The 23,534-nt window shown below is 39.7% G+C and overlaps 1 protein-coding gene across 1 annotated transcript; it reads right to left on the bottom strand.

Moving 5' to 3' along the window:
- Positions 1-2,371: 2,371 nt before the first annotated feature.
- LOC138312667 (uncharacterized) lies at positions 2,372-18,626 on the bottom strand. Its single transcript, XM_069253456.1, has 2 exons — positions 17,207-18,626; positions 2,372-2,874 (listed from the first exon to the last, which is right to left on the bottom strand). The coding sequence occupies exons 1-2, from the start codon at positions 17,781-17,783 to the stop codon at positions 2,372-2,374; spliced, it is 1,080 nt and encodes a 359-aa protein (XP_069109557.1). The 5' UTR covers positions 17,784-18,626.
- Positions 18,627-23,534: the final 4,908 nt, after the last annotated feature.

Here is a 23,534-nt window from a genome sequence, read left to right as displayed (position 1 = left end):
GACAACGGGCGAACCAGTCGTCCCACTCCCCGTTTGCTGAGCGCTAAGCAGGAGCAGAAACTACCACTTTTATAGACTTTGGTGTGTCTCGGCCAGGGGACAGAACCCAGAGCCTTCCTCACAGGGGCGAACGCTCAACTCAAGGCCAAAAGTGAGGCGGTGCCAAGGGAGGCATTAGGAAAGATTAAGTCGGTTAGGAAGAAGAGAAAAGATAAGATCCTAAATTTAGTCGCCTTTTACGATCATGCAATAGGGGCAGCAGGTACAATTCTAACGCCCTACCTGCAGGGCCATGTGAAGTTATGAAGCATATAATTATATCATCATTTCTGACAATATGTCAGTTATATCTCTTACACAGCCTGACCTCTTATTTTAATAGTTAGATTGTATGGTGTTCAATTACATGTCATTTATATCACTTAAAGTCAGGCCATTTATTCTTATGTTGTTAGATTTTTTTATGTACTTGAAAATTAGATTTCTTTTGTAGTTATTTATATTATGTGTACTAGAAACTTTAAAGCCATAACAGACAGCATTGACAGATTTATTTTTAAAAGTGATCCTTAATTTAAATACTTTGCTTGAGCATAATATGAGATTTTTCATATACATCCTGATGATGAAACCATATATAAACAAAATTTTGTGCATACCTTTGGTCTTAAATGAATTTCATTTTTCTAAATCCATTTCATTCTGTTTGGCTTCAATTACCAGTATGCTTAATATTGATATCTTCCCATGTTTCCTGTAAAATGCACGTATACTCCATTTCATCAAACATATATTAATAGGTACTTAATTAAGACATTCATTTGTATCAAAAAATACTGCTAAAAAGTATGTGTTAGATGTCATTTTTAGCATTTAAACAATATATTTACATCTGAATAAAAGGTCAATGTAAATTATGCATTTGTTGTTCTTTTAATTTGACATTGTACATGATTTCAGGTCGTTTGAAAACGTGCCATATGTACACAAAAAACTGGTTTTTACACAAGTTGACTTACTCCAACATTAATTACTTCATTCTTGGATTGATTGGTTCTGTACTGAAAACCACACCATATGTACATAAGATAACCCTGAAGCTGTTTTAAAGTGTGACAATACATTGTTTAATCTCTTACAAACAACTACAAGAGCGCCCAAAGGGACCTTACCCGGTCATTCTGTTTGTTTGTTTGTTTGAGTTTTACAGGGCCCTTCGAACAAACTAAGGTCATTTTAGGGCCAAACTACAAAGTCATGCATTAATATCAGGATATAAGTTCTGGCGTAAGGTAAAAAGCAAAGTAAGCGACCTAAAACACAGATTTGTAAACGTTAATTTGATTAAAAAAAAATTTAGCATGTGATAAAAAATAAATTTGGGACTATATACACTGTGATAGAGAAACTCATGCTCATTGTTGATGAAACGTTGTAATGTTGTGTTGATATGTTGTTATTGATAAGAAGAAAAACGTTCATATTTTCGCTTATAAATACCGATCTCTCTTGAGTTATTTAAAAAATTACGGACTTATGTCTCACGGCCATGGAAAACCAAGGTGTACATGTCGGAGACATAGTAGTATTTATACTCGTTTGTGTTGAAAATAAATACATTGCAATAAAAAATATGCTCCACTGTCGAGATGGAGAATCTCATTGCTTGGCATGTAGGAGGATCCTCTCCACTCTCAATAGATAGGATTGTGGTAAAATCATTGTGTGTCCAGTCTCGGTGCAGAGACGATCGAAAATTCTTCCTCCTATGCGGTTCTCTCTACGACTGGACCAGTTTTAGGATTTAAGTGTAGGTTTGAATTTTAATCACAGTTTATTGTTTGTTTCGGTAGGACCTACCTTTGTTGCTCCACATGGTTGTTTGATGGCTGACTGAAATTGGAAGGTTTGATGTCGGTATATGGTAGTTTCAAATCTGTGTTGTGTGCTAGGCGAAGACGCAGTTTGCTTTGATGCTTTCATGCAGCCTGTTCATTCACCTTCTACTTCCCATCATGACTGGGAATCCAGAGTATAAGTAATTTGCAGTTTTAGAAGATAAATCGAAATGTTCGGATTTAAAAGATTTTGGGATAAGGAGTATTTCTAGGGCCATCTTGATTTCAAAGCTGATAGAACTCCGAAATAGGAGTCTGAACAGATGGATTTGCCTTTTCAATGCGGTGTTCTTCGATGTGGTCAAGAGCCAGGACGATAGCCACAAGCTTCCGACAGTGATAATGGATGCATACATTTCTGGAAGTTCGTATAGGAGGTACAGTGATTAGATGTAAAGCGATGCTGCACGAAACTTCTGAATCAACCATCTTTTGAGCCGTCAGTGCTAGATTTTTCCATGATCAGGGGAAAGCTATGATGCAATCCCGAAAGGAGGAGTTATGTTCTTAGGGTAATGCTCTGGTCTTTTGCCCTTCTCATGAAAGTTAAATTTGTTTTTCACGGTGTTTGAAGGAGCCATGGTGTTGGTACCATCCGATATAGTGTATCTCGTCATATGGCGTCTGAAATTTATTTTCAGTGCCATGACATTAACTTTGAAAATTCTGTTGCCAAAAATGTTGGTTTGAGCTTTTGATTTTGTCTGAATATGTCCTGAATGTTGTGGATTAATTACAAGTTCGATTGCGGGGTTTTTGGGATTGGGTTTCAGTTGGGGCAGCTCACGCTGAGCATAACTGTAAGGGATAATTTCTTTCCGTTCGACGTCGTCTAGAGATGGCTCATTAGCATTCCACATGGAGGACTCTTCAAAAGGTGTTGATTCAGACAAGCTCCAAGTGACCAGACGGCAGTCCCCTGATTCTGGATTAGGGTTCATGCATCTGTAGATTAGGAGCTGCGGAGCCGATACTCCTAGGACAATCGAGGCCGTATGTCATCTGACTACCTTAGGCAATGGTAAATTTTAATTTCATTCTTGGTGTCACTTTGTCAGGACGATGTCATGATCATTTTCAATTTCTTTCAAACAATTTTTATTTCATACACAAAGAGGGCCCAATAGGGCCCTTAAACTTGTAGGAATGTTACATTAAGTATATAGTGCAATGGTAGCCATTCTTCGATTTTGGGAGTCAACCAGTTGATGTAACAACACTTTGTCGGGACGATGTCAGGATCATTTCATGCAAGTTTCAGCCAAATCGCACTGGTAGAAACTTGAGAAGAAGTTCAAAATGTGTTTTAAAGATGGCGGCTGTGGCAGCCATCTTGGTTTTCGGATTGACCCGAAAAATAACAACACTTTGTCGGGACCAATGTCAGGATCATTTCATGCAAGTTTCAGCCCGATACACACCGGTAGAACTTGAGAAGAAGTTCAAAATGTATTTTCAAGATGGCGGCTGTGGCGGCCCATCTTGGATTTCGGATTGACCCGCAAAATAAAACAACACTTTGTCGGGACCATGTCAGGATCATTTCATGCAAGTTTCAGCCAATCGCACCGGTAGAACTTGAGAAGAAGTTCAAAATGTGTATTTTCAAGATGGCGGCTGTGGCGGCCATCTTGGATTTCGGATCGACCCGAAAAGTAACAAACACTTTGTCGGGACCATGTCAGGATCATTTCATGCAAGTTTCAGCCAAATCGCACGGTAGAACTTGAGAAGAAGTTCAAAATGTGTTTTCAAGATGGCGGCTGTGGCGGCCATCTTGGATTTCGGATCGACCCGAAAAGTAACAACACTTTGTCGGGACCATGTCAGGATCATTTCATGCAAGTTTCAGCCAAATTGCACTGGTAGAACTTGAGAAGAAGTTCAAAATGTGAAAAGTTAACGCACGGCGCACGGCGCACGGCGGACGACGACGGACGAAACATGACGACTATAGGTCATCCTGACCCTTCGGGTCAGATGACCTAAAAAAAAACAATTACGTGTGTTCATTTGTTTTATTTCAGACATAATACTGCTATTCCTAAACAAACTTCATGTCGTGCAATCTTTAGATCGTTAATTTACTTCAAGTTACAATGTTACTGACATTTACTTGTACACTTGACTCAACTCCTATCTTCCAGAAGTTTTACCGATACAGTACTATCAGTACTTTGATTAAATATGCTCCCTATTTTATTTTCGCTCAAACGACTTGTAAACAACAATGATGTGAGGACATCTTCACCTTTTAATACCTGAAAAAACACATCGAAAAAACCCTCCCCCTTTTGTTCTCAAATACATGTACAGTGAAATCTACATGTGTACATTAGCTGTAAATAATTCACGTTTAGAAATAGCTTCAAAGTCTTAATTTTTGAAGATTTGTTTCTCCTTTTAGACTAGAACATGGAATGACACCAAAACGAATGACAATAACTGCATGTGAAACAAGAGATCCCAGAGGTATCTTGGCGCCCACCAAAGTATGATCTACGTCTTACAATGGAAAGAGGGATCTTTTCCCTGCTTTTCAAACTTTTTCAAACATACTACATACGAAATTTAAGACAGATCGCTTCATTACTTTCTGAGAAACAGCGGTGAAATCCAAGATAGAGGCCGGTTGGCCATCTTGTTGACCGATCAGTCCCAAAAGGTACTATGCACAACTAGGGCCCAGGGGAAACCTACGCATGGAATTTGAGATATATCCCTTCAGTAATTTCTGACAAATAGCGATAACTATCAAAATCCAAGATGGCGGCAGGTCAGCCATCTTGTTGACCGATCATTCCAAAAAAATGCAATATGCACAAATAAGGTCCTAGGGGAACCTACATATGAATTTGAGAAATTCCCTTGAGTACTTTCTGAGAAATAGCAGTAACAAACTTTACTATCATAAACCAAGATGGCCGCCGGTCGGCCATTTTGTTGACCGATCGGTCCCAAAATGCAATATGCACAAATAAGGTCCTAGGGGAACCTACATATGGAATTTGAGAAAAGATCCCTTCAGTACTTTCTGAGAAATAGCGGTAACAAACTTTAACTATCAAAATTCAAGATGGCCGCCGGTCGGCCATTTTGTTGACCGATCGGTCCCAAAATGCAATATGCCAACTACAGTCTTAGGGGAACCTACCTATGAAATTTGAGAAATATCCCTTGTGTACTTTGTGAGAAATAGCGGTAACAAACTTTAACTATCAAAATCCAAGATGGCCGCTGGTCGGCCATTTTGTTGACCGATCGGTCCAAAAATGCAATATGCACAACAAGGGTAAGGGCCTAGGGGGGAAGGACTACATATGAAATTTGAGAAAGATCCATTCGTAGTACTTTTCTGAGAAATTGTCGGGTAACAAACTTTACTATCAAAAATCCAAGATGCCGCCTGTCCGGCCATTTACGTTGACCGATCGGTCCCAAAATGCAATATACACAAACTAGGGGTCCTAGGGTTTTGTTCTTGTTTGAGTGATGATACGATGATTATGATGAGGGGGAAAACGGTTCATATTTTGTTTAAAACATACCTATCTCTTTGAGGTTAATTGATTAAAATACGATTATGTATCGACGGCATGAAAACAAAGTGTACATGTCACGAGGACATCATAGTAACTCATACTCGTATGTGTTTTAATAACTTTGAATACAATGCAATAATATTCACGTGCTCCTCACTGTGAGAGGAGAACTCACATGCATGGCATGTACGGTGGATCCTTCCTCTCTCAATAGATAGGAGTGTGTAAAATATCTGTGTGGTCCAATTCGGAGCCGAGAGAGAAACAACTTCCTCTCTGCGGTCTCTCCGACTGGACAGGTTAGGATTAAGTGTAGGTTGTATTTTAAACAGTTTATTGTTTATTTCGGTAGACCACCTTTGTCGCCAATGGTGTTTAATGGCTGACTGAATGTAAGGTTTGATGTCGGTGTATGGTAGTTTCAAATCTGTTTGTGCTAGGCCAAGAGCAGTCTTAGCTGCTTTATCGACCTTTTCATTTCCCTTTATACCCACATGGCTGGGAATCCAGAGATAAGTAATTTGAGTTTTAGAAGACAATCGAAATGTTCGGATCAAAAGATTTTGGATTAAGGTGTTTCTAGGGTTTCTTGATTTCAAAGCCTGAAGAACCCAAAGAGAGTCGGAACAGATAATTGCCTTTTCAATGCGGTGTTCTTCGATATGGTCATGCGCCAGACCAATAGCATATACTTCCGCAGAGAAAATGGAGGCAACATCAGGGAGTCGGATAGAAGAGCAGTGGTTACATGTACAGCATGCTGCCGCAACATTATCACCATCTTTTGATCCGTCAGTGTAGATCTGAACATGTTCAGGGAAAGCCCTAATGCACTTCCGAAAGGAGGATTTGTGTTCTTCGGGTAATGCACTGGATATTGCCCTCTCATGTAGAGATAACTTGATATCAGGTGTTTGGATGAGCCATGGTGGTACATCCGATATGGTGTACTCGTCAATGGTGTCGAAATTTATATTTAGTTCATGCAAAAACTTTGAAATTCTGATGCCAAATGTTGGTATGAGCTTTTGATTTTGTCTGAATATATGCTGGTGTTGTGGATTAAATACAAGATCGAATGCGGGGTTTTTGGGATTGTATTTCAGTTGAGCAGCATACTGTAAGCCTAATTTCTTTCGTCGATCGTCTAGAGATGGCTCATTAGCTTCCACATGGAGACTCTTCACAGGTGTTGTTCGAAAAGCTCCAGGTGCCAGACGCAGTTCTTATTCTACCACGGATATTTCTGGCCAAATTTGGTTACATTCCATGCAGAACTCTATGACTAGTAGCGATTTAAAGGATTTACCTCTATTTCCCATATTGGGCCCCACCCCTCCAGCCCCCGGGGGAGCCAGAGCCAAAATTTATACAAATTCTGTACCCTTCCCGCAAAGATGTTTGTGGCCAAATTTGGTTACAATCCATGCAGAACTCTATGACTAGTAAGCGATTTAAAGGAAATGTTGACAACCGGACGGACGGACGCCGCGCCATGACACAAGCTCACCGGGCCCTTTGGGCCAGGTGAGCTAAAAAAACGTGATTATTTAAAAAATGGGCATTATACACCATTAACGCATATCTTACATTAAAGAGAAATAAGTTATCTTTCCAATGAGTGCTTGATGAACAAATTTGGCCAAGTATTGACAAAGATATGGCCTGATGAATCGGAGAATTTACGAGAAAAATAAGCTAGATAGACATTTCCCTATCCAGTCGAAATGTCGTCTCCTTTCTAATGGGTACCTCAAAAACCAAGCCGAAATCACAAAATCTACGCTTGTGATGGTAAATAGTACCCATAACTGTGTTCATCCACAATCTCCTTTGGAGGCGTTAAATCATATCCTTTGTAGAAGCTCCATTTAAACAAATACACTCACCTTGCAGATACTTACCCAGATCAGCGACACAACAATGGAGAGATTTGACATGGCTTTTCTCAACCAGTACTATGGACTTGAATAAGTTATCCTTTCTGAAGATATTGCACGAGTACTAAATGAAATTAAGATATTGCACGAGTACTAAATAAAATTGGATAAAGTTGTTTTGGATATTGGCAATACATTATTTGAAAAAGGAATGGCATATGTTGCATGGAGTAGAGTTAAATCATTATTGGGTCTTTTTTGTGTGTGTTGAAATTTTACCCTAAACATGTTCGCCCACCAGATGATGTTTTGGAAGAATATGATCGTTTTAGATCTCTGCTTCAGAATAAGTAAACAGTTTGCAGTGCATTGGACATTTATTTATGAACATGTATGTTTGTTTTACTGAAAATCAATGTCAATGATGAAGATATGAATAATTTATATTTTATTTATGATCCATATATATGTGATGCAACTTTTGCCTACATTTGTAAAATCTATAATTACTTTTTATGTACATGATAAATGATACAATACAATATGGTTGTTTTTTTATTCCTTTTCAATTCAGTCGCAAGCTGCTGCATCCGAGTCAGAGAAAAAGACTGTGAAAGTGAATGTGGTAAAGAAATCACATACTTTACAATCCTATGAGAACACTGGAAACAAGATGACCTACTTCAATGTTATTGGCATAAACAATACCACTATTGTTTACATAAGGTGTTATCAAAAACACAAATTCAACTTTGTCCAAGTAGGACGATCCTTCACGTTCAGCGACCTGGTAGTCAAAGGTGATGCCTATTGGTGTGTCAGTTCCAGCACCATATCACTATCGTCCAAAATCCCAGTGGCCATTGGCATTGAAGACCTGTCTCCCAGAGGATCACCCACAACAGGGGCTGAAGAGGAAACTAGCAGATTCTCTTGCTTCTCCACAAAAATATACGGTTGTTGGAAAGATTGCCCAGGTATGTAACAAACAACTCATTTTAAAATTAAAATAATATGCACACTTAAACTAAAATATGTTTGGATTCTTTCCAAATACATGATACTTCACACTTTTCATTGAAGTGATGTCAAGTTGACCAAAAGTAATTTGAATTGATGTGGTTCAATTGGGCAGTACCATTTAACATGTGATCACATATTTGATTTCATTCTATAAAAAAAGAAAGGAAAACAACGTTGTATCAACCAGTCTCCACGTATACTTATTTGAAATGAATGTAATCATAAAGCAGAAGTGCGTAGCATCAATGTTAATTGTTAGATATATAGATATATATAAATAATGGCAAATGTATAAAACTCACCAGTCATGTCTTGTCTGGATACCGCTTGCATTGGAACAATCCCTGCATTCTCAATTTATTCGCCAGTAAAAAAACAATGCAATTGTACATGACGCATCCCTTGCATTCTAGTCCTGCATTCTCAATTTATTCGCAGTAAAAAATACAATGCAATTGTACATGACGCATCCCTTGCATTCTAGTTAAGGTCATACGCATTCTTTGCATATTTCTTTTTGCAAAATCAGAGTGGAATGAACCGGCTGATAAAGCGGCTAAGACTGCTCTTCGCCTAGCACAAACAGATTTGAAACAAGAAATCATCCACAAATAGAGACCCTTCCGTAGATTGGCCAAGACATTTAGTTATGCTGTTAATTTTTAATCCAAAAAGTGTGACGGACAGGATACCACCCTGAGGGACGCCCATCTCCTGTGTTTCTGTTTCTGAATAAGTTGAACCCGTTCGAACTTTGAAATGCCTGTCAGATATAAAATTTGAAATAAACTTTGGCAAATTACCACGTATACCGATATCATGGAGATCGTTCATGATTCCATATTGCCAAGTTGTGTCGTATGCCTTTTCAAGGTCAAAGAATACGGCCACAAGATGTTCTTTCTTGGCAAATGCTTCTCGTTAAATGTTTCTAGTCTAACTAAGTGGTCTACCGTTCCCCTGCGGTTTCTAAAGCCGCTTTGCAAAGGACTTAAAATATTATTTGATTCCAGGAACCAAACTAATCTAGTATTTATCATACGTTCTAGAGTTTTACAAATACAACTCGTCAATGAAATAGGACGATAGTTATTGGCATCAGTAGCATCTTTCCCGGGCTTTGGAAGGGGTATAATAGTAGATTCCTTCCAAGACTCGGGAATTTCGCCAGAAGAGTAAACTTGATTAAATATAGTTAAAAGACATTTTAGTGAAGAGTCTGGTAATTGTTTTAAAAACATATATGGAATTTCGTCTGGTCCAGCTGCCGAGTCCTTTGATTTCACAAGGGACTCGAGCAATTCTGGTATCTCGAAAGGCCTATTGTAACTTTCACTATTGGAGGATTTAAAATTAAGACGTCTCTTTTCCTTTTCTTTTTTTAAATTTTTGAAATTTTGCTATGAATCAAATATCAGAATAAAGAAAAAGTGTTCTCTAAGTTGCAATAACTAATACATATAATGTTTTTTTTTCATATTTCCATAGTAACATTTACCTTATTGCAATACATGTAATACAAAAGTAGCTGTGACCTAGTACCATTGTGATCACACACTTTTCATCAAGGTAAATTTACTTTTGTTGCAGTGCCATATTTTATTTCTGAAATAGGCCTGTTCTTTTACTATGCTACATTCATGCTATCTGATGTCTCAACAATGGAATTCGTCCAAGCAAAAACTATCGTGCCAAAACTTCTTTGAACAGACATACACAGTGAATATTCATGGGATCAAAGTCAGTTTCGAAGTACTGAACGCAATAGTTTTGTAACAACAGTTTGAAACACATGAATTTACCGCAGTCTCCCAAAACACGCACCTCGCACATCATACACGCAACACACCGCATACATGGGAGGCCGTCCTTACATGACCATAGCTGTTAATAGGACGTTAATTAATCAAACAAACAAACAAACCAATTGAGGACAGCTTAAGCATTGGTTTTCAAAATGTTGCAGTCTTATGGAAATGGTGTAGAACCGTATGAAAACTGTCGCCAAAGGTATCATTGAATGTCATATATTGTTTGTGTTAATTGAAAACACTTATATATCTAGAGAAGAGCCTTCTGGCAATATTCATGTTACTGTTTTCAATGTCGTACTACTCTATGTACTTGTTACACATGTATCACTGGTATTTCATATCGGAGACATTTCTTGTATTAGTTGACTATAATATATATAGCTAGTTGAGATTGAGAAGGTTAGAATCGACACGTAGTCTTCCTTTCAAACACATGTATGTAATACTTTTTAAAAAGAAAATAACCTATGTTGTTTCATTGCTTGAACCATAGTCATGATTATATAATATTGCGAGGTTTAAATACCATTTTTAGGTCATCTGCATGACCCGAAAGGTCAAAATGACCTATAATCATTGTGTTTTGTCCATCGTCACTTGGTCCATATTTCGTAAACTTTTCAAATTTCAAAATCTTAAGTTCAACCAATTGGATCTGGCTTAAACTTGCCCGAAATGATGCTGCAATGGTTATTACCAAGTGTTGTAGTTTGTTAAAAATCCAAGATGACAGCCATGACCAACACACCTATGTTGTCAGTACCCCTACACTGTTTCTGTGTACAGTATGTACACTACAAATGTATTAGAGTATTTAAATTTGGATGACCGTTAAGGCCTGTTGGCCTCTTGCCATAAATTTGTATCATGAAAACACATTTGGTAATGATTATGTATTTATCTGTTTGAAATTACTAGTATCATTTTGTTATGAATCAAACATCAAAATAATGAAAAAGATTTCTCTATGTCAGAGATCAGTTGCAATTAATGCATACATATTGTAATAATTTAGGTCAAATTTCCATAGTAACGTAAACATTGATTTTATTGCAATACATGTAATCCTAAAGTTTGATTATAACTTTTTCATCAAGGTAATCATTTAAACTCTTGTTGCAGTGCCAAATCCTTGATTATACAATATTATCTTGTATATATACATGTATGTGCGTTTCCTTATATCATAATCTCATTTTGTCATTATAAATAAAACAGTTTGAAACCATTTTTCAATTCAATACTGTGGTTTATTGACAAACAACCCATAATATATAGTAGTGTTTTTGTGTGCCTAATACACCCAAAAAATAATGTTTTATCATATTGCATGTATTGGATATTAGAACAAGTGAAAATTTAATATCTGGAGAGATGCATTGTTCCAAATTATTGTGTACACAAAGTTTTAAGAACATTCATAAATTTTGTTCAACCTTATAAAGAACCAACTATGAAATTGCCCTTCATTTGGTGTCTGTCCGTCCGTCCTTAAACAATTCATGTTATTGCTATTTCTCAGAAAGTTCTTAGATGGATCCTCCTCAGATTTCCCAAGTTGTGTATGATCTGTTTTGAGACTGACCCGAAAACAAAATTGACAACAGACAACCATTTTTAGTTCACCGGCAGGTGAGCTTATGTAGTGGCGCGGTGTCCGTCCGCCCGGCATCAACTTTTCCATATAAACAACTTCTTAACAAAGGCCCAGAGACCTGACATTGGACCTGAATGACCTTGACCTTGATTTAAGCTCACGGGTCAAATAACCAAAAGTACTTCTAATCAACAACCAAGGGGACAACAAACAACTTTTCTTAACTCTGTAGTAATCATGACAGGGAATCGTTCTTCTCGTATATAAATGTCAATGTTTGAAATCTTTTGAATCGTTTTTGAATTCATTAATACCAATTCATAAACTACACCAACAGTGCATTTTCCTCTGCGCCAGTCGGGAGTAATTGGTTTTCTGGTGAACAAAATGCATGCATTTCAAATGAAGGTCACCGACATAACATTTGATCTTATGATGACAATGAAATAAGTGTAAGGTGAAAGTATCCAAATCAAACATTTGTTCATTTCTCAAAAATACAGAAGATGAAGTACACTTTATGTAGATTAATTGATGGCTATATCAAAAGAAAAATACCGACGTTACAACGAACCATTTTGTATATCGATATCAACGTGCAGACAGTGAGATTAGACTGATAATTTCAACACGTGTGAAAATGATAAAAAAAAGCAACAAACAGATCTTCAGTCCGACCCCCCCCCCCCTTCAGTACTTTGATTCTAAGTGTTATGTTTAGTGTTATTGTCAATTTGGTAACCAGAGCCCATCGCTCCTGCAAAGGAGCGGGTGGTGCTCCTGCATGTTTGCTATAAAAGGGGCACGAAACTGAAGCTCAGGGAGTTCAGGTGTTAGCTAGTTTTAATGACGGAGTTCAGGTGTTTGCTGGTTTGAATGACAGAGGTCAGGTGTTAGCTGGTTTAAATGAAGGAGTTCATGTATTAGCTGGATTGGACTATTGTCTAAGTGCACGTTTCTATGCTAGAGAGAGCGGAGTGTTTATCCTGTGAACTGTAACTGTATCCTGTAAATGCTATTGTTGCTGAATACACGTGGAACTTTGTAACAGCGTTGAATTGTGTTACTCGACGACCCACTCTACTTTAATTAAAACTCGGGTATTGTGGCGGGTGCCTGACGCTACCCTAGAAGGCATCTACCGAGGGCTGCGGGCTGGGAATACATAATTATATAACTCCCGCAGTTTTTCGCTACAATTTAACAGTTATGGTCATGTAAGGACGGCCTCCCATGTATGCGGTGTGTTGCGTGTATGTTGTGCGAGGTGCGTGTTTCGGGAGACTGCGGTATATTCATGTTGTGTCTTCTTGTATAGAGGAACTTTTGCCCTTTTTATAGTGCTATATCACTGGGGCATGCCGCCGAAGACACCAAGCAACACACCCCACCCGGTCACATTATACTGACAACGGGCGAACCAGTCGTCCCACTCCCTTTTTGCTGAGCGCTAAGAAGGAGCAGAAACTACCACTTTTATAGACTTCGGTGTGTCTCGGCCAGGGGACAGAACCCAGAGCCTTCCTCACAGGGGCGAACGCTCAACTCAAGGCCAAAAGTGAGGCGGTGCCAAGGGAGGCATTAGGAAGGATAAAGTCAGTTAGGAAGAATAGAAAAGACAAGAGGCCCAGAGGGCCTGTATCGCTCACCTGGTTTGTAATGCCAAGTAATGTTCTGAATACAGGTTCATTGTTTCTTTTCTGAAGGAATTTTAATATTAACCTCTAAATCCCCTATTGGGCCCCACCCCTCCCGCCCCAAGGGGGTCAGAGCCAAAATTTATACAAGTTCTGTTCCCCTTCCCCCAAGGATGTTTATGGCCAAATTTGGTCACAATCCAAGCAAAACTCTAGGACAAGAAGTGATTTATAGGATTTACCTCTATTTCCCCTATTGGGCCCCATCCGTCCTGCCCTCGGGGGGCCAGAGTCAAAATTTATACAAGTTCTGTTCCCCTTCCCCCAAGGATGTTTGTGGCCAAATTTGGTTACAATCCATTCAGAACTCTATGACTAGTAGCGATCTAAAGGATTAACCTCTATTTCCCCTATTGGGCCCCGCCCCTCCTGCCCCCGAGGGGTCAGAGCCAAAATTTATACAAGTTCTGTTCCCCTTCCCCCAAGGATGTTTGTGGCCAAATTTGGTTACATTCCATTCAGAACTCTATGACTAGTAGCGATTTAAAGGATTTACCTCTATTTCCCCTATTGGGCCCCGCCCCTCCTGCCCCCGGGGGACCAGAGCCAAAATTTATACAAGTTCTGTTCCCCTTCCCCCAAGGATGTTTGTGGCCAAATTTGGTTACAATTCATGTAGAGCTCTAGGACAAGTAGCGATTTAAAGGATTTACCTCTATTTCCCCTATTGGGCCCCGCCCCTCCTGCCTCCGGGGGGTCAGAGCCAAAATTTATACAAGGTCTGTTCCCCCTCCCCCAAGGATGTTTGTGGCCAAATTTGGTTACATTCCATTCAGAACTCTATGACTAGTAGCGATTTAAAGGATTTACCTCTATTTCCCCTATTGGGCCCCGCCCCTCCTGCCCCCAGGGGACCAGAGCCAAAATTTATACAAATTCTGTTCCCCTTCCCCAAAGGATGTTTGTGGCCAAATTTGGTTCCATTCCATTCAGAGCTCTATGACGAGAAGCGATTTAAAGGATTTACCTTTATTACCCCTATTGGGCCCCGCCCCTCCTGCCCCCGGGGGGTCAGAGCCAAAATTTATACAAGTTCTGTTCCCCTTCCCCCAAGGATGTTTGTGGCTAATTTTGGTTACAATCCATGCAGAACTCTAGGACAAGTAGCGATTTAAAGGATTTACCTCTATTACCCCTATTGGGCCCCGCCCCTCCTGCCCCTGGGGGACCAGAGCCAAAATTTATACAAGTTCTGTTTCCCCTCCCCCAAGGATGTTTGTGGTCAAATTTGGTTACAATCCATGCAGAACTCTAGGACAAGTAGCGATTTATAGGATTTACCTCTATTTCCCCTATTGGGCCCCGCCCCTCCTGCCCCGGGGGGGGGGGGGACAGAGCCAAAATTTATACAAGTTCTGTTCCCCCTCCCCCAAGGATGTTTGTGGCCAAATTTGGTTACAATCCATGCAGAACTCTATGACTAGTAGCGATTTAAAGGAAATGTTGACGGACGGACGGACGGACGGACGACGGACGCCATGACATAAGCTCACCGGCCCTTCGGGCCAGGTGAGCTAAAAATATCCTAAATTTAGTCGCCTTTTATGATATGCAATAGGGGCAGCAGGTACAATTCTAACGCCCTACCTGCAGGGCCTTAATATGTACGGCCGCTTTCGGCAATCGTAGTATTATTACGATCGGCAACTACCGAACATGTACATACGTACGGACTATAAGACAACGAAAACCGTCGCAATATATTCTCAATGTTAATTCAATTAAGGACGAGACAACTCGTCCTCTGTACCCACATTTGGGCGAGATGGGTCAAATATAACAATATGAGCCGACTGATAAGATTAAAATATAGATCCTTATAACTACTCCGTTTTATAGAGGATCTGACAACATCCCATCAGGGTCCATATTCTGATGAGCCTTATACCACGTGTTTTTCAGATCAAATGCATTTTCTGCAAATTTGTAAATCAATTGACAACGCCATTTCGCCCAAACATATCCATACAATTAGCTATGTTGTGATCTAGGGCGAAATGACTACGTTGAAATCTGACGGTTATTTACCAATCTGATTAAAATACAGTTCCTTATAATCACTCCGTTAAATATCAAAATCCCATAGGGGGTCACGTTCAGATGACCTTTATACCACGTGGTATTCATACCCAATCCATTTTCTACACCTTTCAACTTCAATTGAAAACGATTTTTCGTCCCAGTATACATACACAATTAGCTTTGATGTGCTCTTTGGGCGAGATGACTACGTAAACCAAAACCATTCTGACAGTTTTTCAAACTATTTCGTCCCCTGAAATTCACTGTCAAAATTTTGCAAGTAGCAATTTTAATTGGCTATTTTCAAAGGTCACCTGGACATGACACCTAATGGGACGGACGCCGCGCCATGACATAAGCTCACCCGTCCGTCCCGTCCGTCCGTCCGTCAACATTTCCTTTAAATCGCTATTAGTCATAGAGTTCTGCATGGATTGTAACCAAATTTGGCCACAAACATCCTTGGGGGAGGGGAAACAGAACTTGTATAAATTTTGGCTCTGTCCCCCCCCCCCCCCGGGGCAGGAGGGGCGGGGCCCAATAGGGGAAATAGAGGTAATCCTATCAATCGCAACTTGTCCTAGAGTTCTGCATGGATTGTAACCAAATTTGACCACAAAACATCCTTGGGGGAAGGGGAACAGAACTTGTATAAATTTTGGCTCTGGTCCTCCAGGGTCAGGAGGGGCGGGGCCCAATAGGGGAAATAGAGGTAAATCCTTTAAATCGCTACTTGTCCTAGAGTTCTGCATGGATTGTAACCAAAATTAGCCACAAACATCCTTGGGGGAAGGGGAACAGAACTTGTATAAATTTTGGCTCTGATCCCCCGGGGGCAGGAGGGGCGGAGCCCAATAGGGGAAATAGAGGTAAATCCTTTAAATCGCTACAAGTCATAGAGTTCTGAATGGAATGTAACCAAATTTGGCCACAAACATCCTTGGGGGAAGAGGAACAGAACTTGTATAAATTTTGGCTCTGGTCCCCCGGGGGCAGGAGGGGCGGGGCCCAATAGGGGAAATGGAGGTAAATCCTTTAAATCGCTACTAGTCAGAGTTCTACATGAATTGTAACCAAACTCGGCCACAAACATCCTTGGGGGAAGGGGAACAGAACTTGTATAAATTTTGACTCTGGTCCCCTGGGGGCAGGAGGGGCGGGGCCCAATAGGGGAAATAGAGGTTAATCCTTTAAATCGCTACTTGTAATAGAGTTCTATATGAATTGTAACCAAATTCTGCCACAAACATCCTTGGGGGAAGGGGAACAGAACTTGTGTAAATTTTGACTCTGGTCCCCAGGGGGCAGGAGGGGCGGGTCCCAATACGGGTAATAGAGGTAAACCCCTTTAAATCGCTACTAGTCATAGAGTTCTGAATGGAATGTAACCAAATTTTGCCACAAACATCCTTGGGGGAAGGGGAACAGACCTTGTATAAATTTTGGCTCTGACACCCCCCCCCCCCCCCCCCCCCACCCCCGGGAGAGGAGGGGCGGGGCCCAATAGGGGAAATAGAGGTAAATCCTTTAAATCTCTACTTGTCCTAGAGCTCTACATGAATTGTAACCAAATTTGGCCACAAACATCCTTGGGGGAAGGGGAACAGAACTTGTATAAATTTTGGCTCTGATCCCCCAGGGGCAGGAGGGGCGGGGCCCAATAGGGGAAATAGAGGTAAATCCTTTAAATCGCTACTTGTCATAGAGTTCTGAATGGAATGTAACCAAATTTGGCCACAAACATCCTTTGGGGAAGGGGAACAGAACTTGTATGAATTTTGGCTCTGGTCCCCCGGGGGCAGGAGCCTCATCATACAACTCTCCAAGTTTCTGTTTAAAGGGTTTGTTCCAGGAAACGTCAGCAGGTTGCAATTTACAAGTGCATCCTCCGGGAATCACACAGATATCGGTGTTGTACTTCTGACGTACCAATTTTTTAACATCCTCTGTTAAATGACCCCGGAATGAATCCCACACCAGTAGTCGTTTGTCAGTGTTGTTAACACCCCATATTTTCTTCAGCCAAAACTTAATACTTTCTTCATTTGCCCATGATTTCGCTCCAGCCCCACACATGTATACTACGATACCGCTCGGGATATCACTTTTTGGTAGCGGACGAATTCCAGGCAAGTGTACAAGTGGTGCGATTTTTGTGCCGTCAGCATAGGCTGCTAGTGTCACCGTAATCTTTTGTTTTTCATGTCCCGTACTATACACCCTAACTTCCTTTTCTCCCTTTAGTTCCAGTGTTGATTTCCCTGGCATGTCAAACCACACCAGAGTTTCATCCATGTTTGCGATATGCATGTCTGGATACTCTCGAAGCCGCCAAATCCTAGGGCTGCCGCGATACGGCAGAAGCGTACCACGATATATTGCGATACACAACAACTGTATTGTGATATGTATTGCAATATTTTGACCTTAACATATGTGTTGTCTATTTTGTATATATTCCATAATAAAAACACCCATTACATTATACAAACATACAGTGCTATGTTATGTAGTTTTACATCGATTTGAACCATGTTGTTGAGTAACAAAAATGTTCAAATGTGTTCTTGTTTTAAAAAAATACGAGTCTGTTTGTGAAAACGCTAGGCTAACTGTTACAGACGATCGTAACCTAATAATGCAATAACTAAACATGATAGTGTCTGCAAATATTTACACTTTTGAACCTAAATGATGAACAAATTTACGTACAATTGTCCTGGCAAAATAAGCTTACGATCGTGATTAAACTTCAAAGGGCTGACCGGCTTGCAGTGTTGTTTTGACACGTGTAGGAAATCGAAAATGGCGGCGGACGATGAAGCCTGAAAAAGCTGGCAAAATCCCTGCAGCCATGTATTCACCGGGCCTTAAATGTGTTTAGAGAATTAGATATTCCGGTATTGTTGATTGATGGAGCGAATCAGCTTGATAATATTTCAGAAACTAGCCTGATGTCATATTGTTTATATTCAACGTCATGCAAATGTTTGAATCATTTGAACATTATACACGTTAGTTACAAACATTTGACCGACATCTGAATCGAATGAAAACGAAAAGGATACCCACATGGCTTCATATTATCGGAAAGGAAAACAAATACAACTTGCTGGTTTTGTTTTAATGACAGGACGTTTTAATTATATCAAATTAATGAAATTATGATACTAAGAAAATATATCGTAAAAACCGGTACAGGTAAACTGTATCGCGGTACAATATTTTTTGGTGGTGTATTGCAATACCCCAATATACCGGTGAACCGCGGCAGCTCTAGCAGGAGGGGCGGGGCCCAATAGGGGTAATAGAGGTAAACCCTTTAAATCGCTACTAGTCATAGAGTTCTGAATGGAATGTAACCAAATTTGGCCACAAACATCCTTGGGGGAAGGGGAACAGAACTTGTATAAATTTTGGCTCTGGTCCTCCAGGGGCAGGAGGGGCGGGGCCCAATAGGGGAAATAGAGGTAAATCCTTTAAATCGCTACTAGTCATAGAGTTCTGAATGGATTGTAACCAAATTTGGCCACAAACATCCTTGGGGGAAGGGGAACAGAACTTGTATAAATTTTGACTCTGGCCCCCCGAGGGCAGGACGGGTGGGGCCCAATAGGGGAAATAGAGGTAAATCCTATAAATCACTTCTTGTCCTAGAGTTTTGTTTGGATTGTGACCAAATTTGGCCATAAACATCCTTGGAAGAAGGGGAACAGAACTTGTATAAATTTTGGCTCTGACCCCCTGGGGGCGGGAGGGGTGGGGCCCAACAGGGGATTTAGAGGTTAATATTAAAATTCCTTCAGAAAAGAAACAATGATTTTTTGTTTGTTTGTTTGATTTATTAACGTCCTATTAACAGCTATGGTCATGTAAGGACGGCCTCCCAATTATGCGGTGTGTTGCGAAAAGAAAAGAAACAATGAACCTGTATTCAGAACATTACTTGGCATTACAAACCAGGTGAGCGATACAGGCCCTCTGGGCCTCTTGTCTCAGATCCTCTTATCTTACGTATGAGGATTTGTGTTTTAATCACATTGGGTTATATACCTACAAGGCTTCGCAGGCATCAATTTGATTGGCCATTTCCAAAGGTCATGTCCAGGTGATGTCCAGGTGACCTTTGGATATGGCCAATCAAATTGATGTCCAGGTGGCCTTTAGAAATGGCCAATCAAATGCCTGCGAAACCATTAGGGGTTATCCCTAATTGGATGTTGTCAGATCCTGTTATCCAACGCACAGGTGGTAGGCTAGTTCCTGTGACTCAGAAATAAAAGATTTGAAAGTTCGGCCAATACACATGTCCTTAATACTAACAAGGTGACTAACTCAACTTTTCTCAAAATTATACCGTCGCTTGTTAAAAATTATCTTCTGGCCACAAATCGTCTTCGATTTTTTTCATCCATGGCTCTATTTGAAGATCAAGCTATAATCTTTTCAGCAATACAAGCAATAAAACTCAGCATGTCCTATTTTTTTTACTACACCAAGCAGAATATTGCATTCGCATCGAAAAACGTTAGGTAGACATTTGGTGTACATGGCCTCGTCGGCTCATCTCCCCATTGAGTACAGCTTTATTTACGCTTCGACAGACGAAAACGAAATTGTCAGACTCGTACAAATACAAACACATGTCCACCTACCATGTAGTGTTCTCATTCTACCGCTACCATTGGCTGTTCACGGGCAAAAACTTTGCGGGTCATTAATTCTCAAGTCAACAGCAGCCATGTTTCTTTGACCTTTATCTTTTTTGCGAGTATGATACGCGGTCTCTCATTGGTCGGCGACATGTTCGGAACTCCTCCGGCGCTTACGCCACTGCCGAACCAACACGGTAAGTAAACAATGTTCCGAGTTAAATATTTTTGGCGGACTTTTTTGAAGGCTGAAAAAATATCAACCTGCCAAAAAATGGATATCACGTAAATTTTGGGAGATGTCACTGCCTGGATTCATCGTCATTATGCATCTGGTATCTTGGTAATATATTTTCCATGTCCTCTTCAAGTGTCATTTAAATATACACGAGAAAAAAACTATTAAAAATTACTGTTGACAGTCACTAATTAATGATTGAGACTCCAAACATTATTTTTAATTTGAAAATTAAAAAAAAAAAAAATGAAGAGAGATTGAATTCAGAAAATAATTTCTTATAATGTGTCCGCTGTCTTTGATTTAATTTGAATTCAGAATGGAGTAATTATGTATTATTTAAAAGGCCTCCAAAGGATTAATTAACTCTGAAATATACTTCTCAGTTTTATTTTTACTCTATGTTGGATTAAGCTAGTCTGACAGCCTAATCTACATGTACTTAGGATGTTGATATAATAAAATGCACAGAGTGTATGTTCTTGAAATAAAATAAAACTCTGATAGCTTCAGAAATAAAAGGACTATTTAGAAAGAGATTGAAAAACATGATTTTATTACACATACAATCACAAGGTGATCGTGAGGTACATAAAATATGTATTCATATTACCAGTATTATAATTAATGCAAACAAAAACAACATAAAAAATGCTATATTAGATTATATGTGCTTTCACAATAAATGCTGCCATTTTTAATTGAGGTACCACATAATATATAAATATTCAGCACCAATGATTAAGAAAATTGTTGAGCAAAATAGGTACCAATTAAAATACTGCAAATATGAGACACAGGGCAGTATAATAAGTCTTTGGTATCAACACAGGAATGTTTTGCAGTGTATTTTAGTAACAGGTTTGACTTTCAGTAAAGCAGTATTTGATTTCAATTATGTCACAGGCATATGCATTTGATTAAGATGATCCTATCTTCATATTCTCATATGAACGATCTCCATGATATCGGTATACGTGGTAATTTGCCAAAGTTTATATCAAATTTTATATCTGACAGGCATTTCAAAGTTCGAACGGGTTCAACTTATTCAGAAACAGAAACACAGGAGATGGGCGTCCCTCAGGGTGGTATCTTGTCCGTCACACTTTTTGGACTAAAAATTAACAGCATAACCAAATGTCTTGGCCAATCTACGGAAGGGTCTCTATTTGTGGATGATTTCTTGATCTGTTACAGATCAAAAAACATGCACACTATAGAACGGCAACTACAACAATGTTTAGGCAAATTACAAAATTGGGCTGACGAAAATGGCTTCAGATTTTCAAGATCAAAAACTGTCTGTATGCACTTCTGTCAAAAACGAAAACCACACAATGATCCTGACCTCACACTCAATGGAATTAAAATTCCAGTAGTTGAACAAACTAAATTTCTTGGACTAATATTTGATTCGAAACTGTCCTTTGTTCCACATATCAAACATCTGAAGGATAAGTGCTCGAAGGCGCTGAACATTCTACGAGTTCTTTCCCATTCTGATTGGGGTGCAGATCGTGAAATGCTTCTACGTATCTATCGGGCACTTATTAGATCAAAACTTGACTACGGCTCTATTGTCTATGGATCGGCTCGCAGCTCCTATCTACAGATGCTTGACCCTATACAGAATCAGGGACTGCGTCTGGCACTTGGAGCTTTTCGAACAACACCTGTGAAGAGTCTCCATGTGGAAGCTAATGAGCCATCTCTAGACGATCGACGAAAGAAATTATCCTTACAGTATGCTGCTCAACTGAAATCCAACCCCAAAAATCCTGCATTTAACCTTGTATTCAATCCACAACACCAAGAAATATTTACACAAATCAAAAGCTCATAGCAACATTTGGCATCAGAATTTCTTGCAGGAACTTAATATTAATTTCGACACCATTGAAGAGTACACCGTATCGGATGTACCAACATGGCTCATTCAGACACCTAATATCAATTTATCCCTACATGAGAGGGCAAAATCCAGTGCATTACCCGAAGAACATAAATCCTCCTTTCGGGAGTGCATTAGGGCTTTCCCTGATCATGTTAAGATCTACACTGACGGTTCAAAAGATGGTGATAAAGTTGCGGCAGCATGCTGTACATCTAATCACTGCTCCTCTATCCGACTCCCGGATATTGCCTCCATTTTCTCTGCGGAAGCATGTGCTATCGGTCTGGCGCTTGACCATATCGAAGAACACCGCATTGAAAAGGCAATCATCTGTTCAGACTCTCTTTCGGTTCTTCAGGCTTTGAAATCAAGAAGCCCTAGAAATACTCTAATCCAAAATCTTTTAATCCGAACATTTCGATTATCTTCTAAAACTCAAATTACTTATCTCTGGATTCCCAGTCATGTGGGTATAAAGGGGAATGAACAGGCTGATGAAGCAGCTAAGACTGCTCTTCGCCTAGCACAAACAGATTTGAAACTACCATACACCGACATCAAACCTTCAATTCAGTCAGCCATCAAACACCATTGGCAACAAAGGTGGTCTACCGAAACAAACAATAAACTGTTTAAAATTCAACCTACACTTAATCCTAAACTGTCCAGTCGGAGAGACCGCAGAGAGGAAGTTGTACTCTCTCGGCTCCGAACTGGACACACATATTTTACACATTCCTATCTATTGAGAGGGGAGGATCCTCCTACATGCCATGCATGTGATTCTCCTCTCACAGTGGAGCATATTTTATTGCATTGTATTGATTTTAAACACATACGAGATAAATACTACGATGTCTCCGACATGTACACTTTGTTTCATGCCGTGAGACATAATCGTATTTTTAATTATCTCAAAGAGATCGGTATTTTAAGCAAAATATGAACGTTTTCTCATCATACATCGTCGTATCAACTCAACATTTCATCGTTTCATCAACATTGTGCATGAGTTTTCTCATGTGTTTTAGCCAAATTTATTTTATCCCATGCAAACCTTTTTTTATCAAATTAACGTTTACAATCTGTGTTTTAGTCCTTACTTGATTTTTCTTACCCTGAACTTTTATCCTGATATTAATGCATGACTTGTAGTTTGGCCCTAAATGACCTTAGTTGTCGATGGGCCGTAAAACTCTAACAAACAAACAAACAATGACCTTAGTTGTCGATGGGCCGTAAAACTCTAACAAACAAACAAACAAAAATCATAT

Source organism: Argopecten irradians, unplaced genomic scaffold, assembly GCF_041381155.1.
Source record: "Argopecten irradians isolate NY unplaced genomic scaffold, Ai_NY scaffold_0417, whole genome shotgun sequence".
Lineage (NCBI taxonomy): Eukaryota > Metazoa > Mollusca > Bivalvia > Pectinida > Pectinidae > Argopecten > Argopecten irradians.
The sequence above is the reverse complement of the archived record's forward strand: the minus strand, read 5'-3'. Positions and strand labels throughout refer to the sequence as shown.